At 38.1% G+C, this 21,661-nt stretch overlaps 1 protein-coding gene across 1 annotated transcript in view; it reads right to left on the bottom strand.

Moving 5' to 3' along the window:
- Positions 1-21,661, bottom strand: part of UNC13C (unc-13 homolog C) — a 586,641-nt gene that overhangs the window by 367,268 nt on the left and 197,712 nt on the right. Inside the window, exons 5-8 of the mRNA XM_045286469.1 lie at positions 15,394-15,472; positions 14,360-14,365; positions 13,193-13,264; positions 1,960-2,179 (exon numbers count right to left, since the gene is read on the bottom strand). Coding sequence (XP_045142404.1) covers positions 1,960-2,179; positions 13,193-13,264; positions 14,360-14,365; positions 15,394-15,472 — 377 coding nt within the window. The remainder of the gene's footprint in view (positions 1-1,959; positions 2,180-13,192; positions 13,265-14,359; positions 14,366-15,393; positions 15,473-21,661) is intronic.

Raw genomic sequence — 21,661 nt, 5'->3', positions numbered from 1 at the left:
AAGAAAATGTCACTCATTCTGTAGAAGGAATAAAACATTTTAATAACTGCTATTTTAGGAGGGGTTGGAGCTCAATTTAGGAACCAGTAAGCCCTGTTTGTGCATAATATGAGAGTACCAACTTTAATAATGAAATTGTGGAGGATTTATTAATATTTATTAATAAGATGCCCATTTCCTGAGGCACAGACACCACCCTCACTATTCCATTATTTTTAATTCTTCCAGTCTATAGTAACAATACCAAATAATATATCCAATCTTATTGCCTTTTGTTAGGGGGTGGCAATATTTTCCTATTTGTTTTCTCAAACCTTACCGTTTTAATATGCTCATTAATTTTGTTGTTGTATTTCAAGAAGACTATTCACTATTCAATTTTTAAACAGATGCGTTGGGTTTTTGTTATGTAGAGTTGATTAACTGCCAAGAGTGGAGACCCTTTTTTGTCTGCCAAAAGCCATTTGGATATTTATAACATCTTTCTCAGGTCATAAAAAACTATCTGCTTAAAAATTAGCCCACTGTTTGGTCAGACATTTAATTGAGTCATCCCTAATGTGATGGGTGGCATGACTTCTATTTGGTGGTGTGTGACTTTAGCTGGCATTGATGATGCCTTGGGTCTCATAGGACAAGCTGGACATGACCACTCCTGCTTTAGTGGTCATTCCAAAATAAAATTTCTATTTTCCAAAGAAAAAATACGACTTCTTTTGCTAAATAAATGCATACGTTATCATTAGCATAGCCTCAATCTGATCTGATTGTTCAGTGAGAATGCTGGTCAGGGAGAGAAAGCTATGGAATGTGTTGTGGCTGTGACAAGCCAGGTATTACAGTATTTCTGATGTAATGCTACTTTGGCATTCTTCTCTGCTCCTCTCCATTTCAGCCAATTCACCCGCTTCTATTGAGGACATCACATAAACAATAATAGAGGCAACAATATGTAGCTGTGAGAAAACATTAGTTTCATTTGAAAACCCATGCTCATATAAATTTTGTTTGCATTGATTGTTTAGCACTTTCAAGCCAGCAGATATAAAACCAACCAAATAAACATAGCAGTGAAAAATCCAAAATTTGTATTTTAGAGTATTAAATTTTGACATTTTTGAAACTAATCTAAAAGGTACCATAAGGTGGGGTGTGTGTGTGTGTGTGTGTGTAGAACATTGAACTTGTCATAAAGGTCAAACTTTTGTGAAAGAGCTAGAAGATAAGGTGACTCTTAATATTCATTGAACATCTACTGTTTTATTCAGTCCTTCCAATAACCCTCTTAAGAAAATTTTATTATACCTGTTCATTCATTGAAGTAAAACAAAGCCTTGGAAAGTCAAATAATTAGTCAGAGGTCACACATGTAAGTACAGTTAACTGTCTCATTCGAACCAAGGCCCACCAATTTCCATGGCCTCCACAGAGCCAATAAGGGGTGGAAAAGAATCCCAATTGCTGCACTTAGAGGGGTAGCCTTTGGCCCCAGTTTGGGCTGCATGATTTTACACAGGGATTGCCCATCACCTTGACAGCAAAAAGTATAACACTTGTCAGAACATTCTGATGTTCACTCTGAGGATTTTAATAAGGCCTAGTTTAATATTCAGGATTAGACTGATGAGCACTGTGGTGAAAGCACTCAACTGCTAACCAGAGGGTCAGAGGTTGAAACCTACTAACCGCCTTGCTTCCTGGTCTTGGAAATCTGATGGGGGAAGTTCTACTCGGCCCTCCAGGCTTGCTATGAATTGGAAGGGGCTCGTGACAGTGTGTGTGGTTTCGCACTGCAGACACGCATAATCAACCATATGATTGGTGTATGTGTTTCTTTGTGTGTGTGCTGATAAGATTTGTTGAAAACCAGAAAGAGCTACAAAGTCCAAAATAGAAGTGCGCGAACCAGGTCGAGCAAAACCAATAACCAAGGCTTCGGCCTACGGGAGTACAACTCACTCTGTAGACAGTCGGCGTTCAGGAGGTCCTGACACTTCTCATGGCACTTCACTCCACATTCCAGACACTTCATGCCCTGCCGGGCAATGCCCCACAGGAGCCCTTCGCACTCGTAGCAGTAGGTGGGCGCAGTCGCAGTCCAGACCTCGAAATTGTGTGGGGTGGTGGAGGACATGGGGTAGATCAAGGCTTGCAAGGTCTTCTTGAACACATGCAGTTTCTGCGAAGATGAGAGAAGTGGCCAAACACAGGCCAAGTCAGTGACCTTGGAGACTTCCGGTAGAAAACAAAAACCACGTGATCACTTTGCCTTGTATACACCATTGAGGACACCTCTTGAGTCTTGATTTAAGGGATGACAAGTTCTGGAACTCTGCTCACTCACTCCTGTCACATGCTATAGGACCCACTGGAGTTATTCAGAAACCACTTCCAGACTAGATCGGGGTCCACTGTTGCGCATGCTTCGCTCATGGTCATAAGCATGAAAGTAGCTTGATCATCTATTTCCCCGGTTATCCTGCAAGCTTTTGAGGAGGACCATTTTGCTCACTGCTAAACCCACTATCGTCAAAGACGAACCCATTGTCTGACATGAGAGAGATACTCAGCTCAGAAAGAGGAAATTCTATTTCTAGGTCTTTCCATGCTTAGTCTGAAGGAGCCCTGTTTGTGTAATGGTTATGTGTTGGGTTATGTGTTGCTAACTGGAAGGCCAGCAGTTTGAAACCACCAGCCACCCCAAGGGAGAAAGATGGCGCTTTCTACTCCTGTTAAGAGTTACAATCTTGGAAACCCACAGGGACACTTCTACCTTGTCCAATGGCGTTGCTATGATTTGGCATTGACTTGATGGAAGGAAGTTTGGTTGGTTTTTGGTTTATCTTTAGTCTAAGTTGGTTCGTGAAAAAACTGTGAAGTAGAGGGAAAGTCTTGTCAATGCAGACCCTAACCCCTGGAACCATCTCTCTGCTCTGTGACATCCTCCTCCAGGTGGCCCTGTCCTTGCATTTCACCCTCCCTGACACGACACCTTTGCCCTGGTTCAAAGTTATGCTTTTTCTATAATTCATTTCCCAGTGAACCGCTCCCCTTTCAGCACCAAGGTCATCAAGTAATTCATATGAAAAATATTAATAGAGCTAAAGAGTCAACGTAACACCACTCCCTGGTGATTTGTATTTTAAATTTTAAAGGGAGATGCGTTTAAGAGCATGTAAAGCCTTCTAAGGAGAAGCCATTAGTAGAGTGGGGAAAATCCACTGAATGAGGAACCAGGACACCCAAGTTCTGATCTCCTGTCTTCTCCAGGGAGCGTATGCTAATTCTTAGCATGGACCCTACCACATAATATTGAAAATGAGCTTCTTTAGGCAGGAACTGTCTTCCATGTTTTCTTAGTGATTCAGCGCTCTCTGTCACACAGTAGGAACAGAACTCATTTTTGGAAACTAAAGGAATTTTGCCATTGGGGAGTCTTGGGATCTCGAAAGATACTTAAGGTCGAAGCCTTGGTTGTCTGCTCTGATTAACCTATTTTCAAGACCAAATTATATGCTGATAGTAGCAGTGTTCCGTGATCTGCAAAATGCTAACTGAATACTAAATATCAGTATTGATGGTGAATCTTTGGGCTCCAACCACAGGTTGTTGGAAAAAAGACTTGGGGGGGGGGTCATTTTTATGCTTCGCATGTCCCACTAATCATGCAACTTCCTGAGAAAGCCCCGCATTCTCTGAGCTTCCATTACAGACAATTTCACACAACTGCCAAATGCATAATAAATGGATATTTACATAAGTCTTGTGGGAGCTTTGCTGATAAGTAACGTTGGAAAGAAAGCATTTATATTTTATATTAATTGGATATAAATCACACTTTGAAACATCTTCCCACAGTATTGAAACAATGTATTGTGAATTATTTTTCAATTCTGTAGTATGGTAACATATTTGGATTTTTATTAGTCCCTTCCCCTCACTGTGTGTTTTCCTATCATGGGTTTGGTAACAGTATTTGCATGTTCCCTGCTGGGAGGATACACGTCACCAGAAGCAATTTCTAAATATGGACACCAGCTTCAGGGTCTGATGAGTCCAGAGTTCCGGATACTTACGGCGAGGACACTGGGCAGCAGCAGCCTGGTCAACTAGGAGAATGACTCAAATGGGGTTAATATAGCAGAAGCAACTGGGCTCATCACTTTTTCAATAAATACAGTGTGAGCCTGAGCTATCTCTTGGCTTCATTTCATCATGAAGATGTCTTTCAGAGAAGTGTGGAGAGTTTCTAGAGAGGCAGGGGCACGTATTATTCATCGACACCTCTGTTTTAGTTTCTAGAAGAGAGGGTGTCTTCAACACGGTTAGAATGAACTGTATGATTCTTGGTGCAACAGATTTCCATCAGCCTTTCATAGAGGGAGTCTCCTGTTCTAAGTGGGTTGTGGGGCAGGTGTGTGTAGGCTAACATCTGTGACTTAGCTAAAATCACAAGTAGGGACTTGATGTATGCCTGTATTTGCATGAAACAATTTTGTGTTTGTCATAGTGGGGGAAAATATCAACTCTGAATTCAACAGAACACTAAATGGAAATAAAATAAAGTTTACTACCGAATAAAAGAAAAACAAGAACTCCATATGAAATTAGAAAATAGAGTTAGACAATGAAGTATTCTTGAACATGGATTTACCAACATCTTTCAGAATAAAGTAAATGACTAATACATTTTATCGAATTCAAATGATGCATTCAAATGATACATACACAATCCAATAAGGCCTTAGGCCATCGTAAGAGTAATACATATAAGTTACACTTATTAGAAAATTAAACTTGCCAGGAAAACAAATAGAAGAGCATTTTAAATGGACAGCTGAGAAAATTTCATTGAAATGTTTTGCTTGGTTTTGTTTTGTTAAAACACCATGGCTCATTCCATGCAAAGATAGAATGAAGCTCATTTAGAAAAAAGAAACATGGAAAATTTACTAGACAGTACATTGAAAATCAATTTAATGGGACATCAAAGCAAATCCTAACATTTAAAAGCTACTGAAGCTGAGAAAAACATTAAATAAATCTCTGGAGGATGTATACCCACAATCTCAGGGAAATGATAATATAATGAGTCTTTTTCATTCTTGATTTTGGGAATCTGAGCTGTGTTTAACAAAGCTGCAAATAAGTCTAAAATAAATGGCATCTGGAAGAATTCCTTACAGCGGCAACATGCAAGATGGAGCGATGGTCTATTCAGAGAGTCAGGAAATGAGTGATTGGAGAAACAATGGAAAAATATGTTTCATAGGAAGGGATTCTTGATCCCCAGGAAATACTGCATCTTAGAGAAAGAAGGTGTTTCCTCAGCAGCAAAATAAGACTCACTCAAACAATATGCTATGGAGTATGAGGACTTTTATGGACTAAGGCAAAACGCAGTGTAAGCACTTTTAGACTCTTGACATTCTAATCTAGCAATGTTCATTAATCATCACAAAACAATGTTTGTGTGCCCTATTCCTCATATTCCTTTTGAAGGATTGTCTCTTGTTCTTGACACATACTCTATTGGGGTTAAAATCTACTCTTTCCTGTCTTATAAGTATACATCTTACTCTTTTTGGACAAATGTATCAGAAAGATTTGTAGAGAAATGATTAGGTTGAATGTGACCTTTAAAATGTATTGTACACATCAAGAAAGAGTAAAGTTAGAATCGTTTCGGCAATATCAAGAAGTCATTACTTCCATGTTGAATTGCTCATCAGAATAATCCTCATATGAGTTTACCTATAGAAACTAAAATGATTGAAATTATTCTTTCATAGCAGAAAATAAAAAAAGGACTAAATGTTATATGCCTATTCATGTAAGGCTACAAATAATTTTCTTTTACTTGTATTGTTTTATAACAGACACTCTTCTCTGGCAGGAGAAGAGACATATCAAACTACTCTTGTAAATATTAAACTCAAAGACCAGACCCACTGCAGTTGAGTCAAGGCTGACCCATAGTGACCCTATAGGGTAGGGTCAAACAGACCCCGTTCCACCCTGCCCCTGAGAGTTTCCAATAGAAAGCCCTGTCTTTCTTCTGCAGAATGGCTGGTGGTTTTGAATTGTTGACCTTGCGCTTACCAGCCCAATGGGTCACTACAACACTACCAGGGCTCCTCTGTTAGATAGTGCTAATCTGTCATACCTGTAGGGTTAGAACCGTCTTGATGGAGTGCAATAATGATCTTCATTGTTTAAGGAAATTATAGCGTTAGTTCAAAGAAAAAGGGCAGAAAGATGAGAAAGTGGAGGATGGATTAATTCAATCAGAGTATATTACCGAGTATGCCATCTTTGACATGTAGCATGATCTGAAAACAAATTACAATGGATTTTCAGGAATGACAATATTACAAAGGAGCCCTGGAGGCAATGTTGGGTTAAATGTTGGGCTGAATACCTTAGGGTAGAGAGTTCAAACCCACCAACAGCTCTGAGGGAAAAAGATGAGGCTTTCTGCTCCCATAGAGATTTAAGCCCTGGATACTCAAACAGGGAGTTCTACTCTGCCCTTTAGGGTCACTATGAGCGAGAATCGAGCCAATGGCAATGAATGGATATAAGTATTATAAGGAACCCTGGCGGTGTAGTAGCTAAGCATTCAACTGATAACCCAAAAGTCATTGGTTCAAAATCACAAACCCCCTGTGAGGCAAAGGGGTGGCAATCTGATTCTGTAAAAAACACATCTCTGACATCCCACAGGGCAGTTCTACTTTCTCCATTGGAGGAAATTCTAGCCATTTTTATGTGGTAAGTCTAATTTTTACCACTTGAGATGTAGACTGAGTTCTGATAAGTATTGTGGCATAAGTCTTGAGAAAGCAGCATCCAAAGGAGGGGGACATGAATTTTAACTTCCAAGGGAGGGGGACATGAATTTTATAGGTGATATTTTCGGAAATGGCATGTGAATTTGACTTATTCCTTCGTCTCTGAGTGAGTAAAAGGAAAAGCTATAAGGAATTTATAGCAAATTATTTAATAAATTTATTCCACCAAAAACCCTTGATAATGGACAAAAGAATATGCTTCTATAACCCAGGAAGAGCTAGACTCTAAAATATGAATTCATAAACAAACAAGCCAAAGACTTAAATAATCTAATGAGCAAAGAGTCCGCAAGACAGAGACATCAGTACAACAGGAAATTTAAAAACAAAAAAGAGATAAATACATAAAATAACCATTAAATACATTAACAATTTATATAATCCTAAAAGAAAAGGCTATAAGATATTGTGAAAGAACAATAAATAAAAAAACAGTTAGCTTAAAAGAACATCAACAATAAAATGATTAAAAAAAAGAACATCAACAAATTAAAAGTAGTTATTGAAATGGAAAACAAATAAGAAATAAGATTGGGTATTATTGACTGAAAAAATAAGTAAACTAGAAAAGAAATCTGGAAAAATAAATCAGAAAATGTGATTGAGACATAGACAAATAGAGGATGTACTGAAAAATGCTCAATATAAATTCAGTCAGTGACTTAGATGGACAAAATATAGAAAATGAGGAAAAGGTAAAATATGAAACATGATGGCTGAGAAGGGACCTAAATTAGTCCTTTGACTGAAGAACTATTTATGCCTACACATTTTATAGTGAAATGGCAAGATTTTAGGGCAAGGAGAAAAATCTTTAAACCAACTAGAAAGAAAATAGAGGCAGTTTGCAAAGCAATAAAAAATAGATAATTAACTGATTTATGATAAAAAATAGTACCAGACGACTGCAGACTAAAAATTTTAAATGCAGACAGAAAGTATACTAATTTAGAATTCTATACTCAGCCTAAATTACTACTTATAAAACCTGAACCAAAAGGGTCAAAAGAAAAAACAAATTTAAACTCAAAAAGAAATATTGGGGTACAAGAAAAACATAAAATTGATGAATATCAATAAATATTATTTTACATATATAACAAATATGCAAGGAGGTTGAGGATAGTAATGAGAAATCTAAGCATTTTCAGGTCCTTATGCTTTCTCCTCAGATTTCTGATTGTTTATTAATTAACTTAAATTTTAAAAGGAAACGATTCTTATTATATATGAAAAAATATCTACTCTATTAAAATAGCATAAATAACTTCCCACCAGTTGAGGAAGAGGAAAATAAATAAAATTCAATCTATACAAAAGAAGTCTGAAAAGAAAAATTAAAGAGAAAAATATAAGGTATGGTGAATTTTAAAAAGTAACATTGTGATCAATGTAAATTTTTAGAATGTTCCTGTAAAAATACACGGTCTCAGATCAAGTATTTAAAGTTTAGCTATGTGCCCTCGTTGCATTGCCTGGGAAGATTCTCTCTGGTCACAGTGAATGTTTTCATGAATCAGTTTTGTTAGAACCTCACTTTTTGTGATGGCCAATTTAAGAGAACAGCATGTGGCTGTGATGTTTTGTTTCCTGCTCGGGAAAAGTGCTACAGAAACTGTTGTGATGTTGAACACATCTTATAAGGACAGCTCTATGGGAAAAACTCAAGTGTACAGTGTTTTCCTCATTTCAAAAAAAGATGAAATGTCAATTGATGACAAACCTTTTTCTGGATGTCCATCAACTTCTTGAATGGAAGAAAACGTCAACCCATAATATATTTGGAGTTTGTTCCACCAGATCTGACTATTAATCAAGCTTTCTATCTAAAAGTTCTGAAAAGATTGTGTTAACAGTGTATGACAAAAAAAGGCTTGATTTGTGGCAGATGGGGGATTGGTTTTGCCACCACAACAATCCACCTGCTCCTGCAGCCACCTCTGTGCGCCAGTTTTGGTGGTGGGGTGGGGACACAGCATGCCTCTCTTGCTCCACTTACCTGACCTGAGTCTATGCGACTTCTTTTTGTTTCCACGAATGAAGAGGAACATGAAAGGACAGCAATATGGTAGATGACTTAGAAGAGGTCAAGGAAAAAATGAGGGAGGTGCTGTCAGCCACTCAAACAGATGAGTTTGAAACATGTTTGCAAGAATGGGATCGCAGATTTGACAAATGTATTCAGTGTCATGGAGAGTACTTTGAAGGTGATAAGGTTGTTTTGTTAAAAAAAATATTTAAAGACATAACTTTGAAAATAATATTCTGGGTTTGGGGGAGGCTACCCCCTGGGATGTATTCAGCAGCAACAACAAACATTCATGGAGGTATCTATACATTGTTCAAAGTAAGCAAATTGTAAGAGAGACACAACAAAGCATTGGTCATTTTTACTCATGAAATAATTGAAAACTCTTTAATCATTGGCATTTTTGAAAAGTGAGGTTAAGAAGGTTTCTCTAATTTTCCCAAGGTCCTACAGCTAGTAAAAGGCAGAGCCGGGCCAGCCAAAGACTGTTTTTGAAGGATAGAAGTAGGAACAATAATAGTACTTTTTAAAAGACAGGTCTTTACATTTGGTGTCATTGTCACGAGTTCTGATTTCAACACTGTGTGGAAGAAATGTGGTTCCCGGCTGCCAAGCCCTCCTCTGAGTTGCTCTGCATCCTGGGAGAAACTTACAGCACGTCTGTTAGCAACAGAACACACATGCTCCTCTCTCTATTACCTGTTTCACAAAGGTGAACATTACACTGCTTTCATCCCATAGTTTGAAATAATATCTGATAAACACTGTTGTTAAGTGCCATTAAGTCAGTCTCCACTCACAGTACAACAGAATTGGACAGCGCTTAGTCCTGCGACATCACATCACAATTGTTTTTACATTCAAGTCTATGGCTCTAGCCACTGCGTCAATCCGTCTTGTCCTGGGCCTTCCTCTTTTTTCATGCCCCTCTACTGTACCAAGCATGGTGTCCCTTCCCAAGATGGGTCGCTCCTAATAACATGTCCAAAGTAAGTGAGTTGACGGCTCCCTGTCCTTCTTCCAAGACAGATGTTTTGTTCTTTTGCCATTTCATGACTCTTTCAATCTTCTCGATCACCATAATTCAAGTGAATCAATTCATCTGTGGTCTCCCTTATTAAATGTCTACCTTGAAAATACCATGGTTTTGGTCAGGAGCACCTTAGTCCTAAAAGTAACATCCTTGCTTTTCAACAAAATGATGGGATCTGGCACATAGTTGGTCCCAAATAACTATATATTGAATGAATATACTTTGAAATCGATCCCTTGAAAACTATCCCTCTATGAATGCCAGCAAAAAGCTGGGCAATGTTTGGTCTGGCAGATTGTTGGTAGGGTACCTGGATCCTAAATTAGCTATCTATCCCCTTTTGTCTTATTAAAGCACGCATTTCTGTCTTATTAACCCTACCCAAGAAGAGCTATTGAGCTGATGAGGAATCTCAGCCCAGAATGTCAGTAAAGGCTATGGCTTCTTTGTGAGTGGGCTTGCCCTATGGGCTCACCAAGCAGTACCTCACCCACTGCCAGCCCACCGTTAATGGACCTAGTCTCTTTAGCTCACTGCCAACCTATATCAAATGGACTTCTGTTCCTCAATGGAAGAGATGATTGAGCTTTTTAACTGTGCGTATCTTTAATTAAAATAGAAGAGCTACCATTTGATATTTTCCACATGACTAAATCATATTTCCTTTATGTAAAAATTATTTTATGCAAGTGGTTCACATGTGTAAAAACATTGCTGCTCTCACATTGAGGGTGCCTAGGAAGACTTTCAGGACCCCGGAGTGGAAATGATCCACTTCAGTATTTTTGTTAGTTGTCTATAAATGACTGAATGCGGCAGCTTGTCAAAAGCGATATTTCGTATGGCTGCTTAAATCATACTGCATTTACTCTTTGAGACATGGGACCTAGAGTGATGGACTTTGGAGCTTTAGAGAGAATTGATGGAATCGCGTTAGCCTGGTGGCTTACTGATTACACGTTGGGCCGCTAACCATCAGGTCAGCTGTTTGAAACCACGAGCCACCCCGCAGAAGAGAGACGGGCTTTTGAACCTATACACAGTGACAGTCTCAGAAATTCACAGGGGCAGTTCGACCATGTCCTAGAGAGTTGCTGTGTGTTGGCAATGACTCCGCAGCTGTGAGGTGAGGAGTTGGCCACCCTGGTGGCCCAGGGGTTGCAAGTTGGGCTGCTGCCTGCAAGGTCCGCAGTTAGAAACCTCCAGCTGCTGTGCCAGAACAAGATGAGGCTTTCTAATTCTGGAAAGGGGTGCAGTCTCTGAATCCCACAGGGGCACCAGGAGTCCCCCTACAGGGACCCTAAGGGTTGGAATGAACTCCATGGCAGTGAGTTTGAGGGTGTTGGCCACCAATGCCCGTACAAATCTTTTACTCAGGTTTTCTAAATCGAAGTGATATTTTTAAGTTCCTGAGATTAGATCAATAGCTAATTCATTAGATCACGAAGTCAGGGTATGTTCTGTTCCGGACTTCAGAAAAGGGGGCCACATTCCCCTCATTTCTATCACTTTCTTGTTCACTTTTCACAAGAAGAGTTTTCATAGTTCAAACAAACACCATATTTTAAAAGAACAGTGCAAATGTAGGAGCCGATTACTAAAATGTCTGTAGATAAATGATTTTCTAGATAAATTATTTCCTCAAACAGGGGTGGATTACCCAATAAACAAGGTAAGCATGGCTTTGTTTATGCTTACTTGTTAATCTGTAGTGAGCAGTATCACATGCCGTGAACAGTTTCACACATGACAGGTAGTACATATGCATAAGTAACCCTGTGCTTGTTGGGTAATCCAGCACTACGTACAGAGTATCTGCCAGGCCAGGCAGAATACTACCATAAGCAACAGCATGAAAACATTTAATAAAATCAATAGAAAAGATATAATGGTCCCCTTAAGGTTACAAGTGGGCTTCAACAAGTTTACGAAAACATGAAATTAAAGGATCATGAAATAATTCCACAAACTTGATGAAGGCTGCTGATATCAAAGTTTACAAAGGAGTATTTTATGCAAGAAAAGTCAAATAGTAAAAGCATAAAATGATGAAACCCAGTAGCTCATAGTTATTATGTACTACATTCTCTGTGGTATCCACTCCCTGAATCTTCAGAGCCTTACTGTGGTCAACTGAGGGCCTGGATGAGAATGTAATGCAGCTCCAACCTCTATGCTCATCATTATGGGTCTGGAGAGCTAACTCCAGTGAGAGAAGACCCTCATGGTTATGAGACAGAAATAAATCTTAATATACATTCTCATGACTAAACACAGCCCCTCCAAAACTGGCCCATCAAGGAATAGTCCTAAAGGAGCTACCATAAAAGATGCCTCATACTTGCGTCTGGCTACTCTCTAGGCCTGAAGGTTACCTGTAGATTACTACCCTGGGAAGGGCTCAGGGGGGTTCAAGGTCAACTAGCACTAGGTCAAGATGCTGACTCGACTCACCTCGTTGCTTGTGTATTATGCTACCTGCTTAGGCTAGTACCCATTGACGAGGTATACGTTAGCTGTCGGAGGTGCATGCCTTGTGAAAGATCTGTGAGCCCCAGTATACATACCAATTGAAAAGTGCATTCCCCCCCTCAGTCCTGACGTGGGACATGGAGTCTCTGTGCCCCGCTGTCTGTCTGTCTTTAAGATTTTCCACCATCACAAACTTGCTCCTGAGGACCATCCAAGTGTTTGGGCTCCCCTCACCCCAACATCTAACTATTACTTCCACTTTACAGATGAGGGGACTCAAGGCCAGTTAGCTGCCTGATGTAGCACTGCTATTGAAGTGGGATTGATGGCACTTACACCATTCTTTAGCACACTATACCATGGAGGTCATGATTAAATTCGATAAAATCCCAGTGGTGGATATCCAAACAGAAAGAGGAGAAGTACTCTAGAGAAAAGGAGGTGAAACTTGAGCTATATCCTTTTTTTTTTAATTGCAGGATTGTTTTTTCCCTTCAAAAAAAAAACCAAAAAACTGGTGAACTCCGTCACCATGGACCAGTTCTGAAGATGGAAAGGCACACACATATGGATTTGGGGAGCATAAGATTACTTGGTAGATTGTGAATCAGAAGCCCTAAAGTCTGGGCATCAACCTTTCCATCATGCTCCCAGTTATTCCTGGGTCATTGGAATGAGCCTTACAAATGAATAGCTCAAGAAGCATAGTTTTTCAGCCTGTGATTATGGCCGATAGCTGATAATTAGTTACTGATGTGAGTCAATAGCCAGTAATACACAGGTGATAATTAGCTCTGCACCTACCAGTTCTTCATTGTTTAGCGATGTCCTAATCACCATTGCCAAGGAAAGTCCCGATTTCCGGGCAGCCAGGGTCTAAAACAAGCACAATTATGACTTATTGGTACATGGGAGGTTGCCATATGCATATTGCTCAGAAAAACATAAATAAGAATGACCATCACTGTTCACATTTTAGTCGCTAGGGCTTGACTCACCTGCCATTTCTGGAATCAGTTGCAAAGATCTCTTAGATCATCAAACACAACCTTATAGTTTACAGATGAGAAAACTAAGGACCATCAAGGGAGAATGATCAGGTTCAAGGCTAATAAGAAGCCTTCAGTATTTTTCCTTAGGGCAGTCATGATCCTACCCGTTCATACGCTATCACCTGTCTGATCTGTGTGATGGTCTGAGTCACAATTGGTGTCCCATTGGTCTTGGATTATTTACAGCTCCCTAGAACATTCTTTCAAATAACAGCAAGGACGCATCCCTACAAGTGGCTACGTTGTGTTCTGAGAATGATTTCATTTCAATGTGCGTTCTTCACTCATGCTGGAAACGTAGATTATTGTAACTCAAGAACCTTTTCAGTATCTCAAAATAAAGTTGCACCATTACAAACTGCTCCTGGGTGAAATACATGCAATGTAATAAACTTGGCAATCCTGTATAGAACTTTAGAAATAAAAATATCTATATGAAATATTAATCTGTTTAGGAACAAAGGTAGGTCAAAGTGGAGCATGAAATCCTGATCATCTTTACTCCCATCTCGTCACAAATCTATCCCCTAGAAGCTCCAAGGTCAGGTACTCAGATAAAATGAAGACTTGTCTCAATAAGGGAGTCACACTTTGCTCTTTGTCATGCCTCCAAGTAGCCTATAGACACATTCACTTCAACAAAAATTTACCCAAGATGATCTTCCCTCTCTGACAAATATTGTCCTTACAATAATAGCTGTATCTTAATTGAATCTGTCATGTGCACCTACTGTATAGCCAGTTTGATCCTTCTTTCAGAGTTGAACTGTACGCTAGGTTCTTGAAGAATTAAACTTATTTTCACTTCACCATCTCTTTATTTTCCTTTCACCATCTCGAATTTTGTAATCCCATGAATAACTGCAGTGTATATTGAGAGAGTCACCAGTATTAATTGAACAAATTAAAAATCACTTACCATGGCCTGAAGATTTCAGGAGTAAGAGGAAACAGAGTGCAAACAATTAGATGTATCAAAAGTAGACACAGCATAATTATGTTAAATAAGCATAATGTGTAAAAATAATGTTCATATTATACTGGCAGGAACCTGAGCTAATTATATGGGCATATAATATTTTCAGTCTAAGCATCAAAATATAATTTTTCTTAACATAAAACAAAAATCTGGCTTTCAGATGATTTCTTTAGCTAAATTAACAAATGTTGATGAATTATGCATATTTTTGCTAAACAAGACATTTTTGTTTCTCTGGGAAAAAATATATTTTTCATGCTGTAAACTATTAAGGCTGCTTATAGAAAAACTGTGAAGACATTGTAGGGGATGGAAAGACAATGGAAAGCTAATGGGATACACGTTTTCACAATCTAGTCCAAACAATCATCAATTCTGTCATTCTCTATGTGATTCTTAAAGGCTTTATTATAGGAGATTTTCAATTATTCAGAGTTATGGTGTATCCAGAGCTAATGACATATTTCAGGATTTGGGAGTTAATGGGTCCCTTTAGACAGGGAAATAACTTATTAATTTGACTAACCTAGATGTTAATATTATAGAACGATGAACTGGTCAATACATAGTTGCATTATAAAATATTAAGTCTACTGGGTTAATGTGAGAATGTTCAAAGCAAGCCTTAAACTTTGGAAGTTAAATGAGTGGTCGTTCATAGCACAACCCTTCAAAGTCCAGCACAATAGCCCATTTAGCCTGCTCTCTTTGTCCTTTTTTGTTCAATTATAGGGCCACTTTAACTCATCTTGTTATTTCAACTAATATCAAAAGCTGTCACAAGGTTACTTATTAACTTCATCAAATAGGTTATAGAAAGACATACATCGATCTAACAATTGGTGGGAATCTAACAATTGGTATGTATTTCATGAAATACATACTGGCTAAGCAGTTAATGAGGACAATATAGGGTAACAATATAAAAAAAGACCAGCTATGCAATCAAAGAGGATTAAACAGGGGTAACTTACCACATCTCGTACAATAGGCAAAGTTTTTTTCCTACGGAGGTCTGGCATACTGTCAATTCCATAAAGGCCCCGCCCTGTCCTGCAAAGGATAAGTGATTTTAAAGAGTAAGAGGACTTCTTTTAAGAGAGACACGCACTTTTCTTAGTACGTACTAAAAACGAAACCACACTTGTTGATGTTAAGTGGGTGCCAATTCATAGCGGCGCTATAGCCAAAGTAGAACATCCCATGTTATTTCCACGGCTGTACATCCTAACTGAAGCACATTACCACGTCTTTCTCCTACAGAGCGGCTAGTCGTTTTGAACCAACAATTTCAGTAAGCATTCACACACTTTAACCATTGCACCATTAGGGCTCATTTCTTAGGACAAAAACTGTGAAAACGTTTAAATGAGTACCATGGTTTTAAACCAGTTCACAAAGTAGCAAAAATCCAAGATCATGGGACTTTATCCAGTGTGGGAGAAGACTCAAGTTACCACATCCAGTGCTCACTTGCCTTCTGGGACAGTTTCATACATTGAAACTTGAAGGTCTAGATGGGCTGTTTTGATTCACTGGATAAAAACAGCCGTGTTATGTTAATAGCACAGGGAAGACCCAAACCAACATGACTGCCGCAACTCGATCCCAACTCGAACTGACTCAGGGGGATAGTGCAGAACTGCCCCTGTGTCTGAGAGGGTAACTTCACAGAAGTAGAAAGGCACGCTGTCCCATGGAGTGGTTGGAGGTTTCAAACTGCTGACCTTGAGGTTTGCAGCCCAACTTGGAACCAACAAATGCTCCCAGGGCTCCTTGTAGCAGAAGGAGGAGTACAAATTGCTAACTCTATATAATTATGGTTTCCCAGGAGGATATTTAACCAAGCCATTTTAGTGCTTGTCTGGTCTCTCTTTGATGGTATCGAAATTATCTTTAGTATAATAATACTATTTTTATTGTATCTATACAGATTAAATTTCAAAACAGCATCTCAAGGTCACATGAACAAAGTGGAAATATTAGTGACTACACATAAGCCCCAAATTCCACTTATCTGAACTTATCCCACAGATAAATGCACAGGATTAAAATAACTTGTGTTACATTGATGCTCATTACAACATTTTGGGTAATAGCAACAAAAGCTATGTAACCTGACTATTCATGAACACTACATTGATTTTGTAGATTTCAGACATCATAGAATAGAAAAACATAATTAAAGTGAATGAAGTAAATAGATGCATAACTGAAGAATATCTATAGTATATGAAATGACAAATAGTGTTTGGGTATTAGTAAGTTAGATATAACTCTGTGTGTGTGTGTGTGTGTGTGTGTGTGTGTGTGTACCCTCTTCTATTAGATAAACACAGAAAATACCTACAAGGCTATTCATCAAATGAATAACCATTGTTCCCTTGGTGAAATGAAATTGAGTGAGAGAAAAAGAAATGTTTCTCATTATGTAACAGAGTTTGTTCTCTTCAGTGTTTTAAAAGTGTTGTTGTTAGGTGTTATCAAGTTGGACCTCAAGTATAACAGAACAAAACACCACCCAGTACCATTTTGTCTTCACAATAGTGCAGTCCATATGTTAGAGTTCATTGCTGCAGACACCATGTCAACCCATCCCTTGAGGATCTTCCGCCCTTTTGCTGAACATCTACTTTATCAAAGAAGATCCCCTTCTCTAGGGATTGGTCCCTTCTGGGCACATGTCCATATAAGAGGAAATCTCATCATTCTTGTTTTTAAGAAACATTCCAAGACAGAATTGTTTGTTCTTTTAACAATCATTAGTAAGTTCAATGTTCTTTACCAAAAGCATAATTCAAAGACATCAATTCTTCTTTGGTCTTTTTATTCATTGTCCAACTTACACATTCATATGAGGTGAATGAAGGAAGATACCATGGTTGGAGTGAAGTGCACCTTAACCCTCTGCTTTTTAATACTTTATAGACGTCTTTGTAGAAATTTGACTAATGCAATTTGTTATTTGATTTTTTGACTGATTCTTCTTTAGGAACTATTTTCAATTCAAGTAAAATGAAATATTTGACAACTTCATAATTTTCCCAGAATACAATGATTTTCCTGATTGGTCCAGTTGTGAGGATTATTTCTTTCGTTCTGTTGAAGTATAATTCCTGTTGAAGTCTTTGTTCTTCATCACTGTGTGCTTCAATTCCTTTTGACTTTTGGCCAGCAACGATGTCTCATTTCATACTGTACATTGTTAATAAGCCTTCCTCTAATCCTGATACCCCATTCTTCTTGACATGACTGTAGTTTTCCAGATTATTTTTTCTTTAGTATACAAATTGAATAAATATGGTGAAAAGATACAATCTTGATGTACCCCTTTCCTGATTTTAAACTACACAATACCTTCCTGTTGTGTTTGATAGACTGCCTCTTACTTCGTCTATATGGGGGTTATCCATGAGCAAAATGAAGTGTCCCAGCATTTACATCCTTCCCAATGTTATGTAGAATTTACTATAAGCCTCACAGTTGAATGCTTTTGTGTAGTCAATAGAACTTAGGTAAATGTTCTCTAGTATCTTGCCTTTAGCCAAGATGCATCTGACATCAGTACTGATATCCTTTGTTATCATCTTCTATTGAATATGGCTTGAACTTCTAACAGGCCCCTCTCGAGGTATGGCTGTAGTCATTTTTGAATTTTCTTGACAAAATTTTGCTTGCATGTAATATTAATGGTATTATTCAATAATTACTACATTCTAAAGGAAGCATCCTGTAAATTTATTTCCTGGCACAGGTGGGTGAGCATGTCCAGTGTTGCATCAATTTGTTAAAATATCTTAATTGGTATTATGCCAATTCCTGGAGCCTTGTTTATTGCCAATGCCTTCATTTCAACTTGAACTTCTTCAGTTCTATCTGTTCTTGACCGTATGCTATTTATTGTAAACATTGAACTTCAACTTATTTTTCAAGACACAATGATTTTGTATTCCTTCCATCTTGTTTTGATGCTTCCTGTGTTGTTTGCTCCCTCCAGCCTCCACAGACGCCTTCAATATTGCAACAGGAAGCTTGAATTTTTCTTCAGTTCTTTCACTTTTAGAAATACCAAGCCCGCTCTTACCTTTGATTTTTAACTCCAGAACTTTGCACACTTTATTATGTGTATTTTATTTTGACTTCTTGAGTGGCCCTTTGAAATCTATGCAGCTCTGATAGTTTACCTTTTCATCCACGCATTTAGCTATTGTTCATTCAAGAGCAAATTTCAGGGTATGTTCTGATGACCATTTTAGCCTTTTCTCCTTTCTGTCTTTTTCCTTTTTTCCCTTTTTCCATGTATGCTATCCTTGGTGGCATGCCACAGCTCTTTTGGTCTTTGGTCACCAGTATTCAGTGCATCACGTTCATTCCTGCAATTGTCGCTAAATTCTAGCGGGATATATTCAATATCTTATTTTAACTCTCATTGAATTGTTTTAGGTTTCTCCAGCTTCACTTGAATTTGCATATGAGTAATTGACGGTTATTCAACAGTTGACCCCTGACCTTGTTCTGACTGATAACACTGAGCTATTGCATCTTCTTTTCCCACCAATATAACAGATTTAGTTTCAGTCAGTAGATTTTATCCCATGAGGTGTGCACATATAGTTGAATTCACTTTGTTAAGCAAACATATTTCTAGTAAATGTGTCAGTGGTTACAAGCATTTATATTCCAATTTCCCTCTGGCACAAAGATGGCTTCTCTGTTGTTGATACCCAATATAATAAAGGAAAGGGTGGTTTTCTGTGTTTGTTTTCTTTAGTGGATTTGTCTAATTAGCCATGGTCCTTATGTCAACAATTCCAGCTCAATTATTACTTGGTTAGTGATCTTGGACAAGTCACTAACTCAATCATAAAAATTAAGCAAAAGAGTAATAAAAGCAATAGTAGAAAGATAAAATAATAGCAAATATTACCAATGCTGTGCCCTAAATGTTTAAGCATGAAGAACAAATGCAATAATAAGTGGGAAAATATTAAAATCCTCATATATCTATAAGGAGCATATCAATGGTGAAAAAAGTATCCTTACACTTATGTTTTTAACCGTTTTTCTTTTCTTTTTACAAATTTAGTTTTGAAGACACCAGGAAAAGGTAAAGTTCAAAAACAGGAAAAGCGGGAAAAGAGAAAACACAGGTAATACCAGACGGGTCATGGGAGAAGAGTGGGCATTTAAGATCCTGTCCATCGTATAAAGAAAATGGTCATTTGGTTTCCTACCCTGCCCAGAACAACATTAGTTGACACTTTCTATGGCAAGGGCTGTGAGGGTCACAAGGATCTTGAGAGTCGAGTACAGCCAAACAATGAATCATTGGTAACACATTTTTCTAAACCATAAAAAAATTCAATAAAAATGTAGTAGGTAAAGGGAAAGAACCAATGGCTTGATTTTCCCCCCAATTTCATCTTCCAAAGGTACATCAACTACTTAGTTGTTCCCTCCTTTCACTCTTATTCTCGTTCCAAGCCCCTCCCCGCCCCTCCTAAAACATTGAATACTTAACAACAGGCATGTACGCGTGGGATTTGGGGATTTCTCCTTTTCATTTGCTCCGGTCTTAAGCTTTGATCCCAAGTGTCTTCTACTCTCTCTCATCTGGGACTATAACTAGTAGTAACATAGTTAAAATTAATAAATGTCTGTCCACCGCATTATATGGTAATCATACTCATATAGTGTTTTGAAGTGTTCTGACTCCTAAAAAATGTGAATTTCATAGGTATGTATGGAAATACTTGTCTTTGAAATAATGTTTGCCGAAGTTAATTATAAACAGCCAACTATTATATATCAATAATGCTGTACTTCTTTTCCTAATATTACCTTCTCATTGAACTTAATGCAAATTCTCAAAGTGCACTCAGAATTTAGAGCCTATTCTATATTTTTCAAAACAAATTCAGTTATACCTGTGTGCTTTGTTTGGCCTCATAATTCACCTTTAAGATTCATTATCAGACATCAGTACAGATAGACCCAAGGAGACACGCCACATCTGGGCATTGCAAGGTAAGGAGGCCAAGTTTAAAGACATGGATCCAAAATTCATCTCTACAGTTTCTGGGTTTGCCAAGTACGTAATGTCTTTGAACTTGTAGACATTGGAACTTTTGAACATTTTATACTTTGGAAAATTACAATCCAATAAAGCACCCTCTTAACCTTTACGGAGAGCCTCAGAAGTGTTATTACTCAGAGTATTTCCTTATAATTATCACTAAGAGAAAAGTTTAGACACAATAGACATCAATTTATGAGCCAACCATTCATTAATGAAACTTATATTGCAAACTTGAGCCTTAAAAAGTTTTGCCCCACTGGTCTCACCCTGGGGAGAGAAGAGTACTTAGTAAATAATGTGAAGCTATGCACCAAAGGAAAGCATTTCTCTAATATTTACTGATGGCTTCCTAACCATAAGAGACTTAGGGGGAAAAAAGAGAGAGAGACTTAGGAGACACATAATTTTAAAATGCTATGAAATCCAGGATAGGTACCTCTATAGCGACAGTAACTGGATTGATAACTGTCTAGGGACATGGCAGGAAGGTTGGGGAGAAACTGGGAGCTAACAATAATGAGTTATGAGATGAAAATGTTCTGAAATTGATTGTGATGATGGCACAAATCTTAATAAGACTGAATGATTAAATTGTATGATATGTGAAGTACATGCCAATTAAAATATTCTTCAAAAATAGTGAGGACTGGAAATATGCGTAGAAAAATAAAGTTTCCCAGTAAGAGGTAAGTTCAGGGATATTAATTAAAATTTCCAAGAAACAAGCTAAATTTGGTGATGAGGGAGCCATAAACCCAGGCAATAATAGGAGTTGAAAAAATTGTAAAGTGAGGCTTGACTTTAGGGGGAAAAGTTCTTTGATTTCAGCTATTTTTAAAAAATAACCCATTTGATGATGATGTCCTGGAGCCCACAGATGCTGGATTCTGACCTATGACTATGCCATGACTCTGAAGAGAAATGGTCTCCCTAAAATTTCAAGGGCATTTTTTTGGTAATAAGTCCTGACGCCTTTCTCGTGTGTGAACTAAAACTTCCGGGGCATAGGTGAGTGCCTATTGCCTGCACCACTCACCCTCAAACCAAACCTACTTTATCAAGTCAATTCTGACTCACAGTGACCCTATAAGACAGGACAGAACAGCTCTTGTGAGTTTCCGAGACCATACCTGTTTAAGGGAGTAGAAAGCCCCTTCTTTCTC

The sequence above is a fragment of the Echinops telfairi genome, unplaced genomic scaffold (assembly GCF_000313985.2).
Source record: "Echinops telfairi isolate 266 unplaced genomic scaffold, ASM31398v2 ScPeMD7_8;HRSCAF=38, whole genome shotgun sequence".
NCBI classification, from domain to species: Eukaryota; Metazoa; Chordata; class Mammalia; order Afrosoricida; family Tenrecidae; genus Echinops; species Echinops telfairi.
The sequence above is the reverse complement of the archived record's forward strand: the minus strand, read 5'-3'. Positions and strand labels throughout refer to the sequence as shown.